A 25,536-nucleotide genomic window follows, 5' to 3' on the forward strand; every position below is an offset into this window, starting at 1 on the left:
GACTTCAGAGATGACGAGTCCGGTGTTTTTAGATTAAATGCAGCTTTATTCAATATTGAACAACTTTCTCTCTGAGAGAGAGATAACCATGTGTACACACTCCTAAGAGCATGTACCCATAGTGTCTCTACGAATATCGGAATTACTCCTCCTTTATACTTTTTGGGGCTTCACACATTCCAGTATGGGAGACAGTGTTTTACCTCCAAACTAATCCTTATATCGAATATACTTCTAATAGATTCACACATTCCAGGCTCCAATTTTCTGTGTGTGAAGGTTGTCCTCAAACTAACCCCTCATACAAGACCTTAGATAAGATGTGAAATACATTTGAAACATGTATGCAGAAATATCCAACCTATCACTATGGTGCCACCAACTCTTTGTGTCTGTCCAGGTGTGCAGTGTGTTAGAGAGCCTGGAGCAGGAGTATCGTCGGGATGAGGACTGGTGTGGCAGCCACGATAAGTTGGGAATGTCGTCCGACTGCGAACACCTTATACCTCTGATCAGTAAACACCTGGAGCAGAAAGAAGCCTTCCTCAAGGTGATTCATCTCTCATTATCTCACATCCGAAAACAGCCTGCTACCAAAATGAAGGAAGTTAAATTAACTGATCCAAACTCTCAGTTGGACACTTTTGAGTTTCATTCGCTTTTTATAAAATATGCAGATAAGATAGGATAAGATAAGATAAGCCTTTATTGTCGGAGAAATTTGTCTTGGGCAGAAGAGAGAAGAGAAAATGGCGACACATCGCACATAAACTCCCAATAAACATACAGTAAACACGCATAAAACATAAGCATGCATTATCTCATCCAATGCGTTAAATAAACATCCGATAAACCTCACACAAGCCCCCCCCCCCCCCTACCTTCCCCCACACTCACACAAGAAAGAGAAGAGAACCCACAACACATCCTCCCCCTCATATTGCAAATGATCTTTGGTTGATACATATTGAATGAATTTGAATGACAGGAATTCAAAATGCACATAACAGATTAAGTGTGAAATCAGTGTTTTGCAGCAAAATGCTATTTTAACTGATAGTATTTTGTAGTGTTTATAGTGAAGTCCTTGGGTGACAGGAGTTAGAAGAGGGTGTCTGAATTGTACGAGTTTGTTGGTATAAGCGCCGTGTCCCTGTGCTCCAGGCGTGCACTCTGGCCCGGAGGAACGCTGAGGTGTTTCTGAAGTACATCCACAGGAACAATGTGAGCATGCCTGGAGCCGCCGGTCACACCAGAGGACCCGAACAACAAGTTAAAGGTCAGTGCTGCTGACAATCTGATTATGATAGACCTGAAAAAAACAATAACAACATATTGCTGGCATTTTTATGAAAGCTCAAATATTTCTGTAAAGCCATGTTTTAGTTTTGTATGGATTTTAACTGAAAAGGTAGATTATTTTTGTCTTTTTTTTGGTCTGGACAAAAAAGCGTGATTTATGGTTCTGTTCTAATCTGTGGGAAACACTGTGGTGTGTGCGTCGATCTCTTAAGAGAATAGAAGGGCCGGCATGTGTGTGTGCGTGGGGAGTGTGTGGTAGAGAGAGTGACGTGATTAGCTTCGAACCGATTGTTCAGCCCTAGCTGGGAGTGTATTTGGGGATATTAGGGAGGAAGTGCATATTTAATGTAATTGTTGTGTGGTTTTTTTGTGCAGCCATTCTGAATGAGCTGTTGCAGCGAGAGAACAGAGTGCTTCACTTCTGGACGTTAAAGAAACGGAGGCTGGACCAATGTCAGCAGTACTTGGTATTTGAACGCAGCGCCAAACAGGTGAGTGTGTGTGTGTGTGTGTGTGTGTGTGTGTGTGTGTGTGTGTGGGCTTGTTTAACTATATTCGTGGGGTCCAAAAACCTGGAGTCCAGTATACTTGTGGGGTCCCGACAGCTTTGTGGGGACAAAATGCTGGACCCCACAACTTTAAAGGGCTGTTTTAGGGTTAAGACTTGGTTGTAGGATTAGAGTTAGAATTAGGTTATGGTTTGAGTAAGGGTTAAGGTTAGGCATTTAGTTGTGATGGTTAAGGTTAGGGTAAGGGGCTAGGGAATGCATTATGTCAATGACGGGTCCCCACAAAGATAGTGCCACAAACCTGTGTGTGTGTGTGTGTGCTTTAGTGAAATAAAAAGAAAGAGTTCTGGCTGGAATTTGGCTTTAGGGAAATGTGCAGCACTAAATAGACATCTGGTTAATTTTATCAGGGAGTGAGTTTATTAGGGAATATACGGATATTGAGGATCAACTTGAAACAAACTGTTGAAAACAAAGTGTCTCGTGTGTGTGTGTGTGTGTGTGTGTGTGTGTGTGTGCGCACACAGGCATTGGATTGGATCCAAGAGACAGGTGAAGTTTACCTGGCCACACACACGTCACCTGGTGACAGCAACGAGGAAACGCAGCAGCTCCTCAACGACTACCGTCACTTCAGACTAACTGCCAAGGTACGCTGTGTGTGTGTGTGTGTGTGTGTGTGTGTGTGTGTGTGTGTGTGTGTGTGTGTGAAGGTCGGCTACTGGCAGCTTAATTGAGCCTCAAAGGACCTGCTGGGAACATCGAGCCAGTAGAATATATAAACACGGTATCTTCTTGAAATATATTCTCGACAGATTACTGACACTAAACTTTGAGTTCTACTTGTATTTTTTTGCACTCTGTATGAGACATGAGGGTTATCTCTAAGATAATTTATGTTTAGTTTTTTTAAGCAGGTGAAAATATTTAATTCAATCCAATATTCTTAGTATGAAAAATACAGGTATATTCTGTATTACGGAGTGTCATATTAGGAGTCAGAACATCAGTGACTCCTCCAGTATGTAATTTGTGTGTGTGTGTGTGTGTGTGTGTGTGTGTGTGTGTGCGTGCGTGTGTGTGTGTGTATACCCCCCCGCAGCAAACCAAGGAGAAGGTGAAGCTGCTCATCCAGTTGGCGGACAACCTGGTGGAGAAAGGCCATGCTCACGTATCGGAGTTGAAGCGCTGCGTCAGCACGGTGGACCGCAGATACCGCGACTTCTCTCTACGCATGGGCAAATACCAGGAGAGCCTAGAAAGGAGCCTGGGAGTCAGCTCTGAGGTGAAACCACACACATTAGACCATGGGTCGGCAACCTTTTTAATATGAAGTGCCGTTTTGAAATGTTCTCGTTAGTCAGTGTGCCATATCAGCATTAAGCCTGTCATCACCTACCAAGCTAAGGCAGTGTTTTTTCCTTTGTGCCGCATTCTGTGGAGAAGGCAACGAGTACTATCCAATCACGTGCAAAGGGGGGTGGGTATTCCCGGAATGTGGATGGGGAAAAAAGTCAATCAAACTACCGTAAATAACAGGATGTGCTCCTGCCAATGGCTGTAAAAGAGTTCATTTGGCATGCGGATTGGAAAATTTCCCAAAAACTCTCTTGCACATGAATTGCTAGCGTGCCATTGATTGAGCTACCGCGTGCCAATGGTGGCCTCCGTGCCTAAGGTTGCCGACACCTGCATTAGACTTAGATTACTCCGCATATTGAAACCAGGTAGGGGCCTTTGGTTTGGCCAAGTAAAGTTTTGTTTCACATTATTGACAACAATCCATTTATAAGGGGTGTAAATAACAGGGTACCTCACGATACGATACATGGCTCACAATGTTGATAATATCACGATACAGAAATTCTGCGATTATCACTATATTGCTAGACAATCCTTTAGTGATACATCACTATATATATATATATATATATATATATATATATATATTTTTTTTTTTAACCTTTATTTTACCAGGGAAAAGATCACATTGAGATTAAAATCTCTTTTACAAGTGAGCCCTGGCCGACGATATTGGTCTAAGTATGAATACAAAATGCCTGTGAAAAGGTTAAGTGCAGGTTTTGCAGTCTTGTACCTTTGCCGATTTCAAAATGTCTTTTGCGCCGAATCAAATGTTTTATGGTCACGATTTCTCTTGTACAGTAGATGTGGCTTGGTTCCAGACGTAAAACTCTTTATATAATTGATTTTTGAAACGTCATTGAAATAATTGAATGGGGTAAAACCCAGAGCCGTTAAAAAAGTAGGCGGTCACTGTTGAGCTCTATAGATCAGCTATGGGTCCAGACTTTGGACTTAAACGTGGCTGGGGCATCTGTTATTTTCCTCAAACTGCTGTCCCCCATCTCGTTGAAAACCTCTTTACTTTTCGGCTAGTTAACTGATGTTCAAGTTTTCCTCATTCATGTTTTGAGTGTCCAGCCATGAAGTAATGACACTGGGAGCCGGGAAATCTATTTTAGAGCGCATATTAGGGGTGGGGGAAAAAATCGATACAGCATAGTATCGCAATATTTTCCATGGCAATACTGTATCGATACACAGACACCAAGTATCAATCTTTTATTATATATACGCTGGTAGTTTGTCTGCTTGACAATCCCATTTTGCAGCAATAAAAGTGAAGTGAGATGAACAAACAGATAAAACAGATGTTGACAAAGTTTCCTTTTTTTTGTCCCACCCTTACCTCCTCTATGCAGGACAATAAAGACTTGGAGTTGGACATTATCCCCGCCAGCCTGACCGACGACCCCGAAGTTAAACTGCGTGAGCCGAACCACGAGGTCAATGAGGAAAAGAGGAAGTCCGCCAGAAAGAAAGAGTGAGTACAGGAATCAAGGGAGAGAGAGAGAGAGAGAGAGAGAGAGAGAGAGAGAGAGAGAGAGAGAGAGAGAGAGAGAGAGAGAGAGAGAGAGAGAGAGAGAGAGAGAGAGAGTGTGTCTGTACACTTTGCTGCTTCCTAAATAGAAATAAAAAAAAAGTTGTTATCTACACTGTCTTACATGGAAGGTATAGGGAAGGTTTATTTTAATGTAGTTTCATGACCCAAACCTGAAACACATGAAGCATGTAAAGATGATAATGTTGATATAATATAGCAGCAGTAGTGTGCATATAGGTAGGAATGAATACATATATTTGTATATCAGTAGGTATATTTGTATTTACTTTTCTATTCATTTTTTATTTCTTTTTTTATAAATATTTTTCTTATGTAAAGTGGAAAAAACTAAAAATGCAATGAGGAGTACTGAGGTTATGTTGGGTTTGAACAGTGTTCAATAGAGCTGGGCGATATGGAGAAAATCAAATATCACGATATTGTAAAACAAATACCTCAATGTCGACATTGTGACGATATTGTAGGGTTGACGAATGGTGCTTTAACAAAATATCCTCACAATTATATTTAAGATAAATAGTCATCAATAATGTGGACATAATGAATAAGTGGGTAAAGGCAAATAATAGAAAGCTAGAACAGTCTCGTGAAGTCAGAAAATGACATCACTTTACTGTAATGTAGCCTTTAAAAACCAGGACAAGAAAACACTTAAGCTCTATTACGATATTACGTTTGGTAAGCAAGGCCCTACTTTTGGATTTTCGTATTACAATCGTAATTACGATATCCAAAATCTAAGACGATGTCTAGTCTCAAATCACAATGTCGATATAATATCAATATATTGCCCAGCCCTAATGTTCAATCGTATAAAGTGTGTTGCTATTGCTCTTTGTAATCAACAACAAGAAGAAAACTGGCAATGTCATGAAGGTATGAAATATAGCAGCAGTAATTCACCCTATTTAACCAAATTATTCCTATCCACTCCCAAGACAGCTTTTTCTCAATCTCAGAATTTTAAAGACATCAAAGACAAATAATTGTGCTATAATTGTGCTAGTAGCACAATGTACAGTCTTTCAAATCTCCTCTGCAGCCTTCTGAAATGGTTTTTGTCTCATCATGAATCGCTTGCTAGGAAGAAAATGTCTTGAAGGAACATCAATAACCAGACACAAAATAGGACCGATTGTATAATGCATGCCATCTGATCATTCTTTGTGGCGTTTCCTTTGTTGGTACTAACTTTTTTTTTTCTCAGGTTCATAATGGCAGAGCTGCTGCAGACAGAGAAGACCTACGTCAGAGACCTCCACGAGTGTCTCGAGGTATGAAAAACCATTCTGCTTGTCCAATTTTGTTTTGACACAACAGATATTTTCCTGTCATACTTAACGTCTCTCTGTCTATCTGTCAGACCTACCTGTGGGAGATGACCAGCGGTGTGGAGGAGGTTCCTCCAGGCATCGCCAACAAGGAGCATATCGTCTTCGGCAACATGCAGGATATCTGGGACTTCCACAACAAGTGAGAGACGCAACACCTAAAGATATACGGATTTAAGCGTCGTAGATGGCGCACACTACAAGCATGCACGGAGAGCGAATTTATGAATCCTATTATGGCCACGCCAAGACCTGCCCTTCAATAGCAGCTCAATTAGTTAGGGTTAAGGTTAGGATAGCTGATTGGTCAGGCGATAGGACCTGTACAGATGGGTTTACGTTACCTTGTGTAAGCATGGATGCCTGGCCAATAGTAGTGATTGAATGGCGGGTCTTGGCGTGGCCATAGTAGGATTTGTAAATACAGCACAGAGACACTTATGCTCAACGCATTGTTCGTTGCAGTACTCTCCAAAACACCAGAGGGCGTACAAACAAAAATAATTTGTGAATAAGCAAGAAGTAGTAGAGACGACGAGAGTGGGAGTTAAGCAAAGCAGGCTGCCTGGCAACAGAAGAAAACATATCCATGATAAACACCGACGTACCGCGAAACATTACATTTATCTACTCTAATCATTAACGTGACTGTCGTTTGTCTCCAAATCGAAGTGACTGTCTGCCAGTAATGCTGTTAAGAACACTCTTTTCATGAAGTCGTTTTATTTAGCTTTGACAAAACGACCTCTCGGGCCCTATCTTGCAACCAGCGCAAAGCCCGACGCAAGTGTCTTTGCTAGTTTAAGACCCGTTTCCCGTCCAGCGCCCACGTCGTTTAAATAGCAAATGCACCTGCGCCCATCTTTGCGCCCATGGGCGTGCTGGTCTTACAGGGAGGTGTGTTCAGGTGAATTCTTGGCATATTGCTATCTTGAGGCAGCGGGAAGTGATTGCGCCACTGACCAACAAAAACCTGGTCTAAAGTCAATAACGCAGCATTTCATCGTTATTTTAACAGCGAATTAGTAAAATGCGCCTAGGCTTATGCACAGCGCGCACACACTATGCTTGTTACACACACACAGGGAAGCGCAGCAGCACACACACATGCAAAAGATTACAAATAAAAATATTACGGTGCAAATCCGCCATCATAATAGCAATGTGCCAAGGTACAAACGCGCCTGGCTTTTAAAGAGAATGGGAGATGACACTCTGATTGGTTTATTGCATGTTACGCCCAAAACCCACCTATGAATTCATGAAGTCACTAAGTACAACCCTTTTGAACCATGCGCCCGGCTCACGGACCCGCTTTTCCGCCGTCAAACTAGCAAAAGTGGATTTGGACACTCCCTAAACGCACCTGCGCCATTCGCTTCACGCCGTGCGCTCAGATCGTTAAAATAGGGCCCCTCATGTTTTTCCACACTTTCCCCCAAAATGTTTCTTCTTTTCCCAGTGTAGTGTCTCTCTCTGATCACATATTTAAGGCTGTTTGACTCCCTGTGGTCTGTACATGAAGAATCATACAGATGTTTGTAGAGGTGAACCTCTTTTTCCCAGCTGACCATGTTGAAATGAAAGTGCAGCGCACGCAGTGGGGGCGTAGTTACAAAAATTCAGAGGTGCGCGGCCATGCGTTGCGACAGCTTGCGGAGCCTTCGTGCTGGAAGCGACAGCCGTGATGACGTCATTTTATGGCTTGCGCGCCGTGAACACCGCGTCTACCTTAAACTAAGCTTAATGCTGCGGCGTTATATCAGACTACCTACGCCGTAGCCTGTCGTGTACCTCTCAAAAAATGTAACTACACGTCGCAGCGACGCACGCCGCTCGGCCGTGGCTTGGTAGCGTTGCATTTCCCCCTACTCATTTCCTGGTTCTCCTTCTCCATAAACAACATGAAATCAAGGAGAGGGTTAACTTTTCCTGCTACAGATTTCTGACAGTGGTCAGAAAGCACAGGGGAGACACTTTCTCTCACTATGCCTCTCTAGAGTCCTGGCTCCATAGCGAATCACCGTCACTCTCTTACTTGCTCTACCACACACTCCCCAGTGCACACACACATGCCTGCCCTGCTATTCTCTTAAGAGATCGACGCACACGCCAACGCACAAGTATAGACTTCAGGCCACTCACGTAGGCTACGGTGAAAGCTCTGCATAGAGCCTCCACCGAACCATAAATCAGGCTTAAAGCAACACCAAAGATTCTTCCACAATTCCACTTCCAACCTGTAGGGGGACCGAAGAGGAAAAATGCTTTGGTGTTGCTTTAAGGCCAAGTGGACTTGAATTTCCAGGCCTGGGTATAGACATGTTCATTTTGTTTTTGTATGTTCCTTTTAAATTGTGATCTTTCGCTGTGTGCGTATCTGTTTGTGTTTCCAGTATTTTCCTGAAGGAGCTGGTGAACTATGAGCAGCTACCAGAAGATGTCGGTCACTGCTTCGTCACCTGGGTGAGAGTCGGCCCTTTTCTCCAGATGTCAGAAAAAAATGGAATCTGTCTATTAAAGAGGGTGGGCTTGAATATGACATAATAAAAATGACCATGTAAAACTATTTTCTCCACCTCCTCTCCTGTTTTCCAGGCTGACAAGTTCCACATTTACGTGGATTACTGTAAGAACAAGCCAGACTCCAGTCAGCTTATCCTGGAGCATGCCGGCACCTTCTTCGACGTGAGTAAACTCTTCATCACTCTGCCACAGATCCATTCACATCACGTCATCGCGTAAACAATACTAAAATTAAAACAACTCATTTTATTCCATCTAATCATTAGGAAAACTGCTAATTCTGAAACAGAAATGTCACATGCACTGTAACCACTTCTGTCCGAGTAAACTGGCCCAGTCGGGGCTTCTTCTTTAAACCTTCTAAACCATGGATCTACAATAGGGGGTCCACCACCCCTAAGGGGTCCTCAGCAATACTGCAGGGGGGCTGCCTGATTATTGTTGCATGATCAAACAATAATCATGATTTTTTTTTTTTTTTTCAAAAGTCAAAATATGTCTGAACATATACGTTAACATAAATGACACATTATTAGCAATGCCTTTTTGCTAAAAAAAGAAGATTTAATTTACATAATATTGATCATAGGCTTACTATATAGGTAAGACATTAAAACTTGATGTAAAAATAATATGTGAATATCAATTTTCATACATCCGGCCCAGTTTAATATGCAATTAAATGTTATACAATGTATGTAGTTGGGGGTCCCTGCTCCGTCTCTCTTTTAGCTAAGGGGTCCTTGGCCTAAAAAACATTAAAGACCCCTGTTCTAAACAACAATTGTCATATCAAAGAAATCTCATTCTATACATGCGTACTCCTGTACAAATGTCAGGGAAATAAACAGAAGACTGAATTAGTAGTATTCTATCATGATTAAAGTGTTGCTTCATTACAAAACAGCGGTTAACCAACGATGCTTAGATGCAGGAATGTTTTTTTGTTTTTTTTTAAGATGGATGCTTACTGTGGAGCGTAACTCCGGCAGAACTCCAATCTCTCATTTGAATTAGCCACTCCTGTAGTACTCTGTCAAGCAAATTGCTTCGATTAGAAGCAGAACAGTGTGTGCAGCTGCAGCTTTCTAATTTCCTTCCTGCAGCTGGTGGGGATTATGTAGTTCACCCGTTTTGACAGCAGATGGTGCTTTTTGGTCATTGAAAAAGTTCCCCACCAACCAGCCGCATGCAGAATTTATCAGTTATGAAGATTGCATTTATTTTAGTATTTGCTGTAATTTTTTTGTCTCTGTGTGTATAAACAGGACATTCAGCAGAGACGTGGACTGGCTAACTCCATCTCCTCCTACCTCATCAAACCAGTCCAGAGGATCACCAAGTACCAACTACTGCTTAAGGTAGACACACACCCTCCCACGCACGCACACACACACACACACAACATTTTGGCCCAGACCCAACATGTTCTGGACTGGATTGATACACACCTGCTACACACGCACACCTGCTGCTGCCACATACACACACACACACACACACACACACACACACACACACCCGGACTTTAAACCTTCACACAAAATTTTGGCGCAGACCCAACATGTTCTGGACTAGACAGACACAACTGGACCTTAACCCTTCACACAAAATTGTGGTATACAAAAAAAGTGAAAATGTGGGTCAAATCACCACATGTGCAAACTGAGGGAGAGTCAGGAAGTAACCAGGTAATCCTCTAAATGTGGAGATAGAATAGCACGCAAAATATTTATCAATTATGTTTTTTGGCTCTCACGTTTGATATCCTCTCCTCTCCCACTGCAGGAGCTCCTGTCATGCTGTGAGGAGGGTAAAGGGGAGATTAAAGATGGCTTAGAGGTGATGCTCAGTGTTCCGAAGAGAGCTAATGATGCCATGCATCTCGCCATGTTGGAGGGTAAGACACTGTCCATTCTGCTGTAGAATTATAGTGACCAACATAACGTTCTTACTAGAATTGATATTATTTGTCTGGAAAAGGATTTCTAAACTTTTCCAGTTTGTTTTTGTTTGCCAGAAGTGTTTTTTACTTTTCTGATGACCATTTTCTAAAGAAATACCATGAGTTTGTTGTATTTCCTATTCCACCTAATGACTAATGTCTTGGTCCTCCTATTCCTCAGGCTTTGAGGAAAACCTGGAGGTGCAGGGCGAGCTGATCCTGCAGGACAGTTTCCAGGTTTGGGATCCACGCTCGCTGATCAGGAAGGGGCGGGACCGACACCTCTTCCTGTTCGAGTTCTCCCTGGTCTTCAGCAAGGAGATCAAAGACTCAGCTGGCAGAACCAAGTACCAGTACAAGAACAAACTACTGGTGCGTGTGTGTGTGTGTGTGTGTGTGTGTGTGTGTGCAGCAGGTGTGTATCAATCCAGTCCAGAGGTCACCTCACTGTTAGATTGCTTTCATCTACCCTGTTTACTGTGTGTGTGTGTGTGTGTGTGTGTGTGTGCATGCGTGTGTGTAAGAATAGCTGCTGTGTGTTTAGCTTTCAGTGACTCACATTTTTGACAATTAAACATCTTGCTCCCTTTGCTGCCCTGCAGACATCGGAGTTGGGGGTGACCGAGCACATTGAGGGCGATCCATGTAAATTTGCTCTTTGGGCAGGAAGAACCCCCTCCTCAGATAATAAAACGGTGCTAAAGGCAAGTAAAAATAAACTTTTTAAATGGAAACAAACTTTTGTTGTGTACTCGCCGGTTTGCTGCAATTAAGAGGCGTTTTACTGCACGTTAATACAAGGTATTCTGTTGTTTCTCCTACCAGGCGTCCAACGTGGAAGCTAAACAGGAGTGGATTAAAAACATCAGGGAGGTGATCCAGGAGAGGATGACTCACCTGAAGGGGGCGCTCAAGGAGCCTCTTCATCTGCCTAAAACACCAGCACTGACCAAACCCAGGAATAACACTAAGAGGTAAACAAATACACACAAACAATCTTTTTGGTGCAGAAATGCCTTCAAACATTGAATTGCCATAATTGAACAGAAACATTTCATAAGTAGAAGTCATCGCCACAGGTTGAAAGGTATTTTGTCAGTGTTGGAAATATTCTGTTAGAGGTTACAAACATTGTGAAAGAAAAACTCAGGAGCAGCACAACTCATTTCACATACGTGAAGAAAGTTCGGGAGACTTTGATGAATTACACAGGAGCATTTAATGAATTGAGGAGAATTTGGCTTCACAAAGTATAGCGTAGGTGCCATCCCAATTCTCTGAAGTTCCTGTCTTCCTGAAGGTGTATTTAAACTCATGCTGGAGGCGTTAAGTTAAGCTGAACCTTTTAAATGTAAGCAAAGATATTGCAGGCGCCTTAAACACAGATGCTATAGCCTAGTTCAGCCTAGTCTCCACAGCACTGCGGAGGAGGGTCTGGCTAGTCCACACCGCATTCCGGGATGGGAAGAAAAAAACGTGCTCTGGTTTATTGGCATTTCTTTAAACCAATCGCAATCGTCTTGGGCTCTTGCAAAATAGCCTCGGGAAGGAACTTGTTTTGGTGGAACATTCACGTTCAAAGGATGTTTTAGTCGTGCAACAGAAAACTCAGATTGGACAGATAGTCTAGCTAGCTGTCTGGATTTACCCTGCAGAGATCTAAGGAGCAGTTAACCAATAACCATAGTCCTCAGAAATCCACCGCAGTTTACGCTGGCTACACACTGGCTGTGTGGCGTGAGTGTGGCGTTTCTGTTGTGTGTCAGTTGCGTGGCGGCTGCGTGGATTATTCTGTCTTTACACACCAGAAACGTGTCTGACACGGCGCTGCTGCTGCTAGCCTTGTATGTACACATGTATGTTTCCCATTGATAAACTGCACTCAAGCAGTAGTATACTTCATGTTAAACATAAATATATACTGATTTGATTACAGCAAAGACAACGTCGGCAGTATTGACGGCAAAATAGGCTACAGAATATTTCATTCTGTATTGACAGGTGCGATATTTTTTTTTAAATTACATTTATATCTGAGACTTTCAAACATCAAAATGTCATATATTAAGTGTATTTGTGTCAAAATGACATATAAACATATTTTCCTATTCTATTTTGCCTGGAAACACTTCCAACACGCTTGCGTGTCGCGTGAAAAATAGGCGTTGGTCCTATTTCTAGTATGCACGTGTTTTCGGCGCGGCTTGAGCCGCGCCTGAGACGTGCATGTCACGCAGGCAGTGTGGAAGTTCTAACCTGTTAACATGGGAGCCAAAATAAAAACAGACACGCCACGCAGCTGACACGCTCACGCCACACAGCCAGTGTGCAGCCGGCCTTAGAATGCCTATGATCAATCTCTCTCTGGGAAGTATGCATGGCAGGCCCACTGAACATTCCCTTATCATGCAGCTGCCTAGATTCCCTGAATCTATGGAGGCACCAAGTTGAAGTACTCCTCTGTCTGAGAAGTTCATCAGGTTATGTTGTACATGAGTTTTGAGTTCATAAGCTGGAAATTCTACCACAAACATCACTGTGAATAGAAATATCATTAATGGAAAACCATGCAAGGGAATAGACAGATTTTGTGTGAACAGAAGAAGCATTTTTATTGAGGGCAGTAACAGTATGTACAGTATATGGTTCACGAAGGCAGGGGCTCAGTAAGCAGTCAGCACCTGGTGGTGAAGCAAACTTTAGTTCAGTGGTGACATTTGTCTGAGATTACCAAGCTCAGGAAGGAAATTATGTAGTGAGCTTGATTTAAAAAAAAAAAAAAACATTCAGTATAGCCACAGTTTGGCCACAATTCAATTCAGCCTGAGAAAAATGATTTAATTACTCAGTAAATATTAATATAGCATCATCTGTATCACCTGTATGTCCTCTGCTTATATGATTAATGCAACAGAAATCATTAAACAAACTTCAAAAGGACATAATAAGCTGCTCAAAAGAAATATATAGCTTGAACACAAAAGCACAGAATTACACACACACACACACACACACGCACACACACACACACACACACACACACACACACACACACACACACACACACCTGTAGATTCACTGAAACACACAGCCTATAACACACCTGGAATTTGAGCCATCATTCCTCAGATGCTTATGCAACAAGGAGATTTGGGACTTGACTGTTGCCACAACTGGACACGTCAGCACTGTAAACAGTGTCACTGCGGGCAGAAACCGTATCAGCTCGGTAAAAAGTGTCATCACAGCAGATTGAAACCATTCTTTTAGATTTAAAACGTGTGTGAAGTGGTAATATTGTCCCATCTGTTATATCACCAAAGGTGACAGCATCAGTGACTATGTTTACATGCAAATAATGTTCCCGTTTTTGCCCTTGTACCGATTAGTAAATGTAAATGTACTCAGTGTTATCACACTGAAATGGTTTGTGTTTGCCAATGATTTAAACAAAGCTATTCTGATATTTTGTTTGTTTGTGTGTGTGTGTGTGTGTGTGTGTGTGTGTGTGTGTGTGTGTGTGTGTGTGTGTGTGTGTGTGTGTGTGTGTGTGTGTGTGTGTGTGTGTGTGTGTGTGTGTGTTCAGGGAGGGAGGTGAAGATGGAGACAGTCAGGGAGACGGCAGCAGCCAACCAGATACCATCTCCATCGCCTCCAGGACGTCCCAAAACACTGTAGACAGCGACAAGGTAGGAAACACACACTCAGAGCTGCTGCTTATGTGTCGAAGGAGGGGAAAGGAGTTAAAGGCAGCTGATTGAGACTTGGGCTGAATCTGATTTACCCTAAATTGTATCCCCCGGCTCCTCCACTTGCTTCCCTTCCTCGCGTCTTATTCAAGGAAATGACGCGAGGAGAGAGGAAATGGGTTCTAAAGGGACGAGACGTCACATGAATTCGTCAGCTGTATGGGCGGAGTTAGCAACGGCTTTCAGTTGCACGGCTTCCCCTTATTTGATAGCTCCTCGACTCCTCGGTCCTCGGCTGAACCGGATGTTGTTCTGTCCCTCATCGGTGAAGGCCGTCTCAAAGATCATCGAGGAGCTATAGCCGAGGAAACACGAGAGCCGCCTTCCCGGAAGCCGTGCAGCTGAAGGAGTTGCTAGGAGGAAAGGACGTCTCATCCCTCTAAAACACATTTGCTCGTCGCATCTCTCCCGGGCCTCCTCGGTGGGAGGGACTATGACGGTCGATGGTGCCTCCTCGGTGGGAGGGACTATGACGCTCGATGGTGTTTTTTGCCCCAAACTGCTCCTTCCAGGCAGCGCTGCGACCGCTGCCTTCAAGGCACCTAACCCTAACCTTAACCCTAACCATAACCAGTGCCTAATCCTAGAGCCTTCCAGGCAGCGCTGCCTGGAAGGAGCCGTTGGGGGCAAAAAACACCGATAAACGACTATGACGCGAGGAAGGGAGGCAAGTGGAGGCTTCGAGGAGGCAATTTAAGTGCTAAGGGACGTACGCCCGGAAGGCTGCTCTTGTGTCTTGAGATCCCTTGTAGATCCCTCCTCGATCCTAGCTCCTCGGGGCAGAAATAAGATCTTTGAGACGACCTTCACGAGGAAAAGGGGGACAGAACGACTACCGGTTCAGCCGAGGACTGAGGAGTCGAGGAGCTATCACATAAGGGCCACGAGATGCAGCTCTAGAGAAGTGTGATTCAGCCAGAGACTTGCTCTGTGGCCCTTGATGAGCTGATGACCCACAGCTGTGTCAGCGCTACAGGGTCTCCCATGCTTCTACAATGGGCAGAAGCAGGGGCTGTGCGTTTGCCAGTGGCAGAAAGATGTTTGTGCACACGTGAAACACAACAAACTGAGATACATGCAGCACCACAATTGTGTGTTTGTGAAGGTTAGGTTATGTGTGTAGTTTGAAGTATTCAGCAATGTCACCATATGAACAGAGGAGCAGTCGGCAATGAAAAACCTCTTCAGGTTGTGTGCAGGCGGCTGTTCTGATGCCGCCTACCAACCACCCTCTCACAAACAAGTAAGCCCATCTTTAAGCTTTTATTTTTATAGTCAACCAGAATTTAAGTGCACAAAAGATAAGAGGGAACACAGAAGTCCTGTCCCCTTGGTTTTTGTTGTAGAGGAGATTTTGTAATGCACACGTCCTTTGTCCTCATGTCCTTTGTCCTGAGCTACACCTTGATTCAATGATTAAATGAAATTGTAAAAAAAACTTGTTTGTTTAGCAGCAGGGTTTCTCAACCTTTGTCCGTCATGGCACTCTTCCTGTGCTTTGCACTGCTTTAGTACATTCTGATACGGTACATTTTTTTTGGAAGAAGGCAAACGAGCAACAGGCAAACCATTTATAACTTGTAAATTGTCATTGACTTGGGTAATCAGGTGTTTGCTGAATTACAGAGTGACTCCTAGTGCTTTGTGTAGAGGTCTTCAGTCCAGTTGTTTTACTTGTAGGGCAGGTTAATTTGCATTCAAGCAACAAATCATTCAATTTACAGATTTTGAATGGAGTTTAATGTGGCAGTTGTTTTAGTGGTTCCGATTCCTTAATTGTATTAGTTTTGATTTGAACTGGTTGTTGTTGTCGTCTCCAGTGTTGCCACAGTACCTCCCTTTTCACTGCTACACACACACACACACACACACACACACACACAGATGTCTGTCATGGCCTCCCACTGTTCTGTTACACAGTGCGGCCTTTTCACCGTGCAACCCCACGCCTACACACTACCCTGCCTCTAAATGTCAGCACCATGAACACAGGCACACACACACACACACACACACACACACACACAAATCAGAGGCCTTAGCAGTGCGGCGCATGTGTGTTGTATCTCAACTTGTTTGCTCCTCTCCTTTTTTTTTTCTCTCTGCCATTATCAATATCAGTCTTTTATTGTCACGTTACTTGTTTTGCTACATACTATATATGTGTGTACAGTAAATGCATATATAAACAAAATTAATACCATGCACATACAGGTCTACTGTAACTCTGCATATCTTTGTGGTTTTATATTGCATGTCTGTGTTGGTCTCCCCACCTCTTCCTGTCCAATGAAAACATCTTAATGCATATTTTTTCCAGCTCTTTTCGAGTGTGGGTGTGTTGTTGTTATGGTTGAGTTTATTGTTTCTAGGATTTAAAAGACTCTAGCTAGCTATTCTTGGATCCTCCTCTTCTGTTTTTCTGAGAAAAAAAAACAAAGAAAAAAAAGAAGATTCCTAAATTTGTTTTGATACGTTTCATATCTCATATGCTGACACAGCCGACCGCGGCTTTAACTGTGAGCTGTATTTCTTGGATGCAGATTTACTTTTTCATTTATCACTGTTTGTAATTAGGTTTTACAATGAGTTTGAGGGCTCTTTTGCAATGTGACAACGGAATAGAAACTTGGAAACATACTGTGCATGGCTGTGTTGTAAGTTGTAAAAATCTGTACTAAACAGGGCTCTGTTTAACATTGGATGTGAAGGGATGCCATTCACCCCAAACAATCTTTTTTTTGTGATAAATTGCCATCCTCCCTTTCCATCCCCTTTGTGTACGGCCCTTATTTTCTCTGCCTTAATCTCATTAGCTTTTATTTAAGTACGAATCTGTAGTGGATAACTGCGGGGACACTGGAGACTAAGGCTGAATCCTATTTCTCTGTCTTACCCCTACCCCTTCGTCTTACCCCTAGCCATTGTCCCTCGAAACCGAGTTGTAAGGGCTAGAGGTTAAAACATACCCCTATGACATGAGACACCACTTCGTTACGGTTACGTCATCATAGATCGTCGCTAGCTGGCTGCTAATTTTCTGTAATGATTTTTCACAGGTGTTTTTCCGTATTTTTGGATTTTTAAATTTTTTAATTTATTTTTTTTTTTTGTATTAACAGAAAGTTCCGTTAAAAGGTACTGAGGATATACTGTAAATTTACAAAATTTTCTGTTTTTGGATTAGCATGAATGTCCGTAAACGGAGTAAAGTTCTGTCAGGACATTATGCGTTTTTCTACGGACAGGAGTACTGTCTGCTTCTCCTAACTGGGGGCGAGCCGACCGCCATCTACTGTAGCTAACACACTGACTATGGAGAAGTAGCTCATACAACCACTCTTCAAATCAAAATATCTCAACTATCCCTTAAAGAGTGTCTCAGCGTTAAACAAACATGCCTGATCTGATAATTGGTTCAATAAACACCATATCTTGACTTGTCTTAACGTCAAAATAAACAAGGAATTGGTATACTTTATGGCAATTCATCCCTGGAGGGCCTGCAGAGCCATGGGAACTCAACAACCACCGCCCTTCACATACAAGAGTACCGCCACACTTCCACTTCCCTTCTGGGAAAAAAAAAGTACAGTAATCTCTCAAACCAGCTGAGGCATTTACGTTTACATCGCTACATTTTGGTTTTTAAGTGGAGTTTTGAGCCAAAAGAAGTGTTTTAGCTCCAGTAGAAGAACTATTCTCAATTTAAACTACACTGTAAGAAAAAAATCCGTAGAAAAACACATAATGTCTTGGCAGAAATTTACCAGTACCTTTTATGTTTACGGACATTCCTGCTAATCCAAAAACAGAAAATTTTGTAAATTGACAGTATATCCTCTGTACCTTTTTTAACGGACATTTCTGTTAATACAAAAAGAAATAATCAGAATACGGAAAAACACCTGTGAAAAATCATTACAGAAAATTCCTTCATATTAACTGTATTTCTACTGACTTTTCTAACAGTGTACTTTTTTTCCCAGAAGGGAAGTGGAAGTGTGGCGGTACTCTTGTATGTGAAGGGCGGTGGTTGTTGAGTTCCCATGGCTCTGCAGGCCCTCCAGGGATGAATTACCATAAAGTATACCAATTCCTTGTGTGTTTTGAAGTTAAGACAAGTCACGATATGGTGTTTATTGAACCAATTATCAGATCAGGCATGTTTGTTTAACGCTGAGGCACTCTTTAAGGGATAGTTAAGATATTTTGATTTGAAGTGTGGTTGTATGAGCTACTTTGGTTACACTTTACTTCAAGGTACCTACATAAGAGTGACATGACACTGTCATGAACGTGTCATAAACATAAGTCATAAACGTTTATGACATAACGCTTCTGTCATTAAGTGTCATTTGGTTTTTGTCATGACAAGTTAGGGTTCATGTGTCACGACAGTGTCATGTCACTCTTATGTAGATACCTTCAAGTAAAGTGTTACCGCTACTTCTCCATAGTCAGTGTGTTAGCTACAGGAGATGGCGGTCGGCTCGTCCCCAGTTAGGAGAAGCAGACAGGAGTACCGACACGGAAGCTAAGCTATGTACTGCTGTGGATGGCAGCATCAGCTAGACTTATTTTGGCCACCTAAAAAAATCAATGCCTGTTTAAGTGTATGCTATATTTAGAATATGTTCACCGCTTTACCATGGGGAACTGAAGCCGTTGTGCACATCCAGTAGTGGAATGTATCTAAGTACATTTACTCAAGTACTGTACTTAAGTAAAAAGTTGAGGTACTTTTCAAACTACTTTCTACTTCTACTCCACTACATGTCAGAGAGAAATATTGTACTTTTTACTCCACTACATTCATATGACAGCTTTAGTTACTAGTTACTTTACAAATTAGGATTTTTGCACACAAAACACATTAGAAATTAAACTACCCAACAATAGAGCGGCTTACAAGTCCAGCTGAAATGATTAGACTATTAAACACTTGACACTGACAGAACTGTTCTGATAATTTCCAGTTTCTAAAATGTGCATTGAGTACTTTAAATATTTTTAATACTTTTGAGTACATTTTCCTGATGATACTTACATATTACTTTTACTTAAGTAACATGTTCAATGCAGGACTTTTACTTGTAACAGAGTATGTTTACAGTGTGGTATTAGTACTTTTACTTAAGTAAAAGATCTGCATACTTCTTCCACCTCTGTATACATCCATGCTCTCTCCAAAGCTCCCAGACTCCTTTTGATAAAACCAGTAATTTTACCTCGCAGAACACAGAATTAGCTGGTCTACCGCAAACAAACTATCCGATCGAGGCAGCGGTAGAACTGCATATCTCGTGTTCTGCGAGGTAAAATTAATGTTTTCGTCAAAGGAGTCGGGTGGCTTTGAAGGGAGTGATAAAACGGCTTAGATTCAATGTTGTAAAGGCGCTGTTTGACGGAAAATTTGAATGTTGGCTCTAAGATCCCAAAAACAATTAATACAGGTTCTGGTTCAATATGTTAATGTTGCTTTCTTTTTTCTCCTTACTGCCCCCTTTTCCCATAAACATCTTTGTACCTTTCCTTGTCTTGCCTCGCCCTGTTATCTTATCTGTCACACTCTTTCTCTCCTTCTCCTTTCGAGATGCACACACACCCACAATTAGTATACTCTTTTGCAATCCATTTCTTCTTTCTCAATTTTCAAAATCTCTCTCACTCACTCACTCACTCACTCACTCACTCACTTTCTCTCTGTCTGTCTCTCTCTCTATCCATCCCCCGCTCTCTCCCCTTACACTATAATAACAGCCCAGCATTGGCATAGTCAGATGTTCCACTGCTGTCTGGGTCTAGAGGTGTGTGTGTGTGGGGGGGAGAGACAGGGTGGGAAGCTACTGTTTCTGGTGGTTTTTGGAGGAGTTTTATATGACGAATGCCTGTGTTTTTTTTTTTCTCTCTCTATTTCTCTCTTCGTCTTTACAGAGTTTTTTATTTTTTTTCTGTTTGCCTCTCTCCTCTCTCTGTCTCCTACGGCTGACAGAAAAATACAATCTTGTTACCATGCTTATATAGACCAGCGCAGACATACGGCAACGTTATCTCTTTTTAGTGTCATCTCTGTTACTGTTTGAGAAGCAGGTTGACATGGATAGGACAGTTTTATTTTGCGTCCTGTGGCAATCATTACCCTTACGTATTTGGACAGTGCACTTTAAAAAAAAAATAATAATAATTGAGCTCTGAACTCCAGTACGTTAGATTTGAAATGACACGAAAGAGATTAATGTGCTGACTTAATCTTATAACCGTGATCGGCAGCGTTTACATCCATATTGTTCACATTAATTGTAGGAATTAAAGAACTTGATTTACTGTACAAAGTCCTCCCGATTTTTACTACAGTCAACATTATTGTAGAGGACCTCAAATTAAATCTGAAAGTCAGAACTTTCATATCCTCATAGTCATGGTTTTAGTTCAAACCAAATGTTTTGGTTTACAGAGCTAAAACAATAAGAACTGATATGTCTCATCAGAAATACATCATCACTTAAAACAACCTGTATTTTTCTGTCAGGTGGTCTCTTGTAGTTGTGTCAGTAATGACTGCCCACTCTAATAAGCATAAGTGGATGTAGAAAAAGGTCAGTGGGAATGGTTGGGCATGCATAGTTTGTGAATTTGACATTAGAGACCATGGTTTGTGACCTTTTCCCCTACCAAATGATATGTCAGCCCTGTGATGTTTGGTTGACATACCGAGGTTCCAGCCAGTTCTGTAACATCTTGTTATATATGTCCGTTCTGTGACGTCATGTGGAATGTCTTTTCTGTGACGTTTCTTGGTGCATTGAGCCAGCTGTGGTTTAGTCTTTTGGTCTTAATGTTATTTAAAGCATGGTTCCAGCGGTTGACAGCTTGGCAGCCCTCATGGCTCTACCACAGCCCTGTAGGTCAGAGGACAAACACTTTTTTTTAGCCTCCGCCTTCAGTAGGAGTATAAACTTGTGTTTTTCTGTGAGCCAGGACCAATAAAACATACTACTCATGTAGGACTGAATATGCATTACTGGTTGGAAAGGAGCTCCGCCGCCTCTGAATCCATTTTTATCCCTGCGCCTTGAATGAATCGACGCCTGGCTTGAGTCTATCAGGCTGAGTCTTCCAGAGTAATGATTTTTGCCCAGAAGTTTAAAGCCCAGTGGACCCAAATGAGATAAAAAAATAAAATAAAATAAATAGATTTTTTTTTTGGTGGTATTTAGCCATGCAGATAATAAATGTTTGTCTGTTGGTTGGTCGGTCTGCCACTTAGTCCAGACAAAAAATAACTCAACAACTCTTGACTGAATTGCCATTACATTTGGCAGAAATATTAAGTGTCTCCAAAGGATGAATCCTAGTGACTTTGGGGATCCCCTGACTTTTCCTCTAGCTCCACAATGAGGTGGACATTTGAGTCAAATATCTCTACAACCTTTGGATGGACTGCCATGAAATTCAGTACAATCATGTCAACAAACTTTATTAGAGGACTAATGTTTCGACGCTAGGTGTATCTTCATCAGATTCGAGAGGTTTTTCCTGCATTTTGTGCGAACTGACCCTGTAATTGGTAACAGCCAGACCACCATTTAGCACGATATCAAATCATTTCCCTTCTAGTTCCACGTTTTTAATATCACGTGTGTAAGTCGAGGAGAACTTAATTAGCATTTTACTGTACATGTGACATATTTGGCATTGCTGCATTAAAGTGTCTAAAAGTAGTTGTGCAGTTGCATACAGGCCACATCAACAGGGAATCTGCCTGACTGATATGTTGAACTAAAGTTGGCAACCCTGATTGGTTTTGTCCCAGTATGTATCTTATCGACAGTATGTGTCTGAAACGTTTTAATTTATTCGCACTTCTTTCATAGCTTGATTCTGTGCAACTGTCAAGACAAACTCATGCTGGATGGAAGTAAACGTAACAAAAAGTAATATATAACTACTTTGGAAGTACTATTTCAAAGTACCTAAATATTACAATACTACAGTTATGTACTTTTCAAAGTGTTCCAGCATTCAGCTGCAACACTGTTACACTGGCTGGCAATTGTTTAAACGTGTGTGTTCTCATGAATCAAATGCATTCAGTGTCGGGTTCAGACTGAAACCGTACAGTAGCCATCTGCTGGTCATATGACTTCTGTCTCTCTCTGTCTCTGTCTCTCGCTCTCTCACTCACACACACACACACACACACACACACACACACACCCACACCAAGCAGAGTGCCGTCCCCATCTGATACAAAGCTATGGCTGTTTGTTCAAAGAGAGAGAGAAGGGGAGAGACAGCGTGAGGGCGTGTTTGTGTGTGTGTGGCAAAGGCACAAACGAGGGAGTTGTCAAAGACAGAGAGAGACGGAGACAGAAGAGGAAAGATCGACATGCCAAAGTGGATGAGCTTTAAACTGTTCAAAGAGAGCAGCAGAGTGAGTACAAACTGCTGGGCTACACACTGTACACTATCTGCTCAAATTAGACTTTACATGAAGCACTGTTTTCATTCAATACTGTCGTAATGACAAATAGGCTGCTCTTCTATTTGTGTGTCTGGAAGTAGCACAGTCATGTTTGACAAGTTTGGTGAATTTTGCTGTAAAAGTAAAACTGATGCAAGAATATAGTGAAATAACAGGTGTAAGCCACCCAGAATGTGTTAGTGTTTCAAGATATTTTTTTGAAAAACAAACATTTTGGGCTCTGGCTAGATGCTGCTAGAAATATTTACATCTGTCATGATTTAAGGTGCTTGAGTGTTTAAAGAAGAAGCTGCTTGGTCACAATACATTTGTATGCTCCTATGGACAAAAAACACTATTTGTGAATTGATCTTGTTGTAACCCATGGTGAAATGGAGTATTTGAGTGCACACCAACACACGCCACTCCTGCCAATTATTATTTTTTTAATTCACTTTGCACACAATCCTTTGTTTTGACTTGATGTTCTGCATGACTGGAACTGCTGAGAGAAGACACCGCTTGTGTGCAGCCAAGTTCTGTGTGTTCTCTCACTTCAGCGCCCTGTGATGTTGCCCTAATAGTTTGTAAAAATTCAAGTAACTAAGATTGTAAAAAAAAAAAAAAAAAAAAAAAAAGAGCTAATCTATGTGCAGCCCACCTCCTGCAACTGTCAAGAGTTTTTACCGGAAAAGTGTTTTGAGATTAGCTTGTTGGTCACTGTTGAGGTTTGGCCACTGACTAAGATGCTAATCCAGATCATACGTGCCGTTGACTTTCACTTAGTGTGTTGTAAAGCTGGACTGCAGGAGGGAATGTGTGTGTAATTGGGTAGGTTAATGGTTAAACAGGGTGTGTATGTGTGTGTGTGCCAGGCAGACAGACAGACAGGAAACGGGCCATTAGTTGCCACAGAGAAACGGGATAAATAAAATGTTTGCGTCCAGACGGCTGAATTGAAGCGAGTTTGATTCAGATTACAGAGCAGACCCACTGGAAAAAGAGTCTCCATCCACACCACTGCCCACTGACAAACTTTTTACATGAAGTTTGTGCATTAACCTTACAAAAAGTCTGAGATAGACATTACACTCGCTTGATGGTGTTTTTTGCCCCCAACTGCTCCTTCCAGGCAGCGTTGCGACCGCTGCCTCCAAGGCACCTAACCCTAACCTTAACCCTAACCAGTGCCTAATCATAGTGCCTTCCAGGCAGCGCTGCCTGGAAGGCTCTAGGATTAGGCACTGGTTAGGGTGGAGCCGTTGGGTGCAAAAAAACACAGAAACACCACACACATACGCAGCCATGACAGTTCAAAAGAGGACATATCTATAAATGAGCTGATGTTTCTGAATTTTGTTAGACTTAATGCCTTTGTTTTTGTTGAGTCTGCACATTATTTGTTTTGAGAATGCATTAAATGCTCTGGAGAAATCCAACTGTGGACAGATGAACTGAATTTGCTAAACAAAGTTGGTGTTACAGTAGTTTTAGTTTGTAGTTTCTGCTTGATTGCATGCACCTCAATGGTGTGCGTTCAACGGAAGAGGAAATTGTCCAACATTATCCAGCTATCGCTGTCTCATAGAGGTATCAAGGCTGTCGCTGTCTCATAGAGGTAGTTGTGTCAGTAATGACTGCCCACTCTAATAAGCATAAGTGGATGTAGAAAAAGGTCAGTGGGAATGGTTGGGCATGCATAGTTTGTGAATTTGACATTAGAGACCATGGTTTGTGACCTTTTCCCCTACCAAATGATATGTCAGCCCTGTGATGTTTGGTTGACATACCGAGGTTCCAGCCAGTTCTGTAACATCTTGTTATATATGTCCGTTCTGTGACGTCATGTGGAATGTCTTTTCTGTGACGTTTCTTGGTGCATTGAGCCAGCTGTGGTTTAGTCTTTTGGTCTTAATGTTATTTAAAGCATGGTTCCAGCGGTTGACAGCTTGGCAGCCCTCATGGCTCTACCACAGCCCTGTAGGTCAGAGGACAAACACTTTTTTTAGCGTCCGCCTTCAGTAGGAGTATAAACTTGTGTTTTTCTGTGAGCACTAAGATCATGAATAATGCTTTGGTGCTTATGATTTCAGTAAAATGAACTCAATGATCATTTTACCAATCCAACAGTGTACCACGTCCATGTTAACAAAAGTTTTGAAATTTTGTGTTTAAATACTTATGTGACATGCCAGAACTCACGTACATTACGTGAGTGTTAACAGGTCAAGACGTCTCTATAGAGTTTCTGATGATGCCTCTTGGTTGCCATTGGAGTACATTGTAACAGCAGAGCAGTGGACCTCCGTGAAAGCCTATACACAGCTATATAGGAACCAGCATTGCTGTTGTTCAATTAATGTGTATTTTGAGTGGGTTCTAAACTATCTGTACAGTTTCTTTGCTTTTTTCTGTTGTGTTTTTTGCTGTGTTGTAAAGCAGCAGACAAGTCTTATTGGTCACACTAGTTGTGGTTCAGACACTGTGGCGCACGCATAATGTCTTACAGCAGAACCTTTTTACTCTTTACTCTTGACTTTTGCCACTGTAATTTCAGCCATTAGGATGCTGGGCTGGTTTGACTGGTTTCTGGGATGCCAACAAACGCCACTTGTTTCTAGTTCTTAATGTTAAACTCATCATAACCTGCACTGCATCAAACACATAATCAGAATGTAACACTGTCACATAATGAGCATCTTCATGTGTACACTCATGCTTGTGCATTACACTGTTGCTGCACAGACACAGTCACTGGCTGTACTTTCTCTGTAAACA

General features: G+C 42.0%; 1 protein-coding gene across 6 annotated transcripts in view; it reads left to right on the forward strand.

The window, feature by feature from the left end:
- kalrna (kalirin RhoGEF kinase a) overlaps positions 1 to 25,536 on the forward strand; it is a 225,550-nt gene that overhangs the window by 101,056 nt on the left and 98,958 nt on the right. For 4 of the 6 annotated variants that reach the window (XM_036004305.1, XM_031307530.2, XM_031307602.2 and 1 more), the window contains exons 23-38: positions 401 to 550; positions 1,165 to 1,279; positions 1,678 to 1,793; positions 2,339 to 2,461; positions 2,914 to 3,096; positions 4,538 to 4,659; positions 5,948 to 6,014; positions 6,104 to 6,213; positions 8,468 to 8,537; positions 8,670 to 8,759; positions 9,866 to 9,958; positions 10,386 to 10,497; positions 10,724 to 10,914; positions 11,145 to 11,246; positions 11,368 to 11,516; positions 14,129 to 14,231. In XM_036004305.1, coding sequence (XP_035860198.1) covers positions 401 to 550; positions 1,165 to 1,279; positions 1,678 to 1,793; positions 2,339 to 2,461; positions 2,914 to 3,096; positions 4,538 to 4,659; positions 5,948 to 6,014; positions 6,104 to 6,213; positions 8,468 to 8,537; positions 8,670 to 8,759; positions 9,866 to 9,958; positions 10,386 to 10,497; positions 10,724 to 10,914; positions 11,145 to 11,246; positions 11,368 to 11,516; positions 14,129 to 14,231 — 1,896 coding nt within the window. Of the gene's footprint in view, positions 1 to 400; positions 551 to 1,164; positions 1,280 to 1,677; positions 1,794 to 2,338; positions 2,462 to 2,913; positions 3,097 to 4,537; positions 4,660 to 5,947; positions 6,015 to 6,103; positions 6,214 to 8,467; positions 8,538 to 8,669; positions 8,760 to 9,865; positions 9,959 to 10,385; positions 10,498 to 10,723; positions 10,915 to 11,144; positions 11,247 to 11,367; positions 11,517 to 14,128; positions 14,232 to 15,262; positions 15,535 to 22,528; positions 22,729 to 25,536 lie in introns of those variants that run through there. The other 2 variants (XM_031307696.2, XM_031307766.2) reach the window with 2 other exon arrangements.

The sequence above is a fragment of the Sander lucioperca genome, chromosome 8 (assembly GCF_008315115.2).
Source record: "Sander lucioperca isolate FBNREF2018 chromosome 8, SLUC_FBN_1.2, whole genome shotgun sequence".
Taxonomy (NCBI): domain Eukaryota; kingdom Metazoa; phylum Chordata; class Actinopteri; order Perciformes; family Percidae; genus Sander; species Sander lucioperca.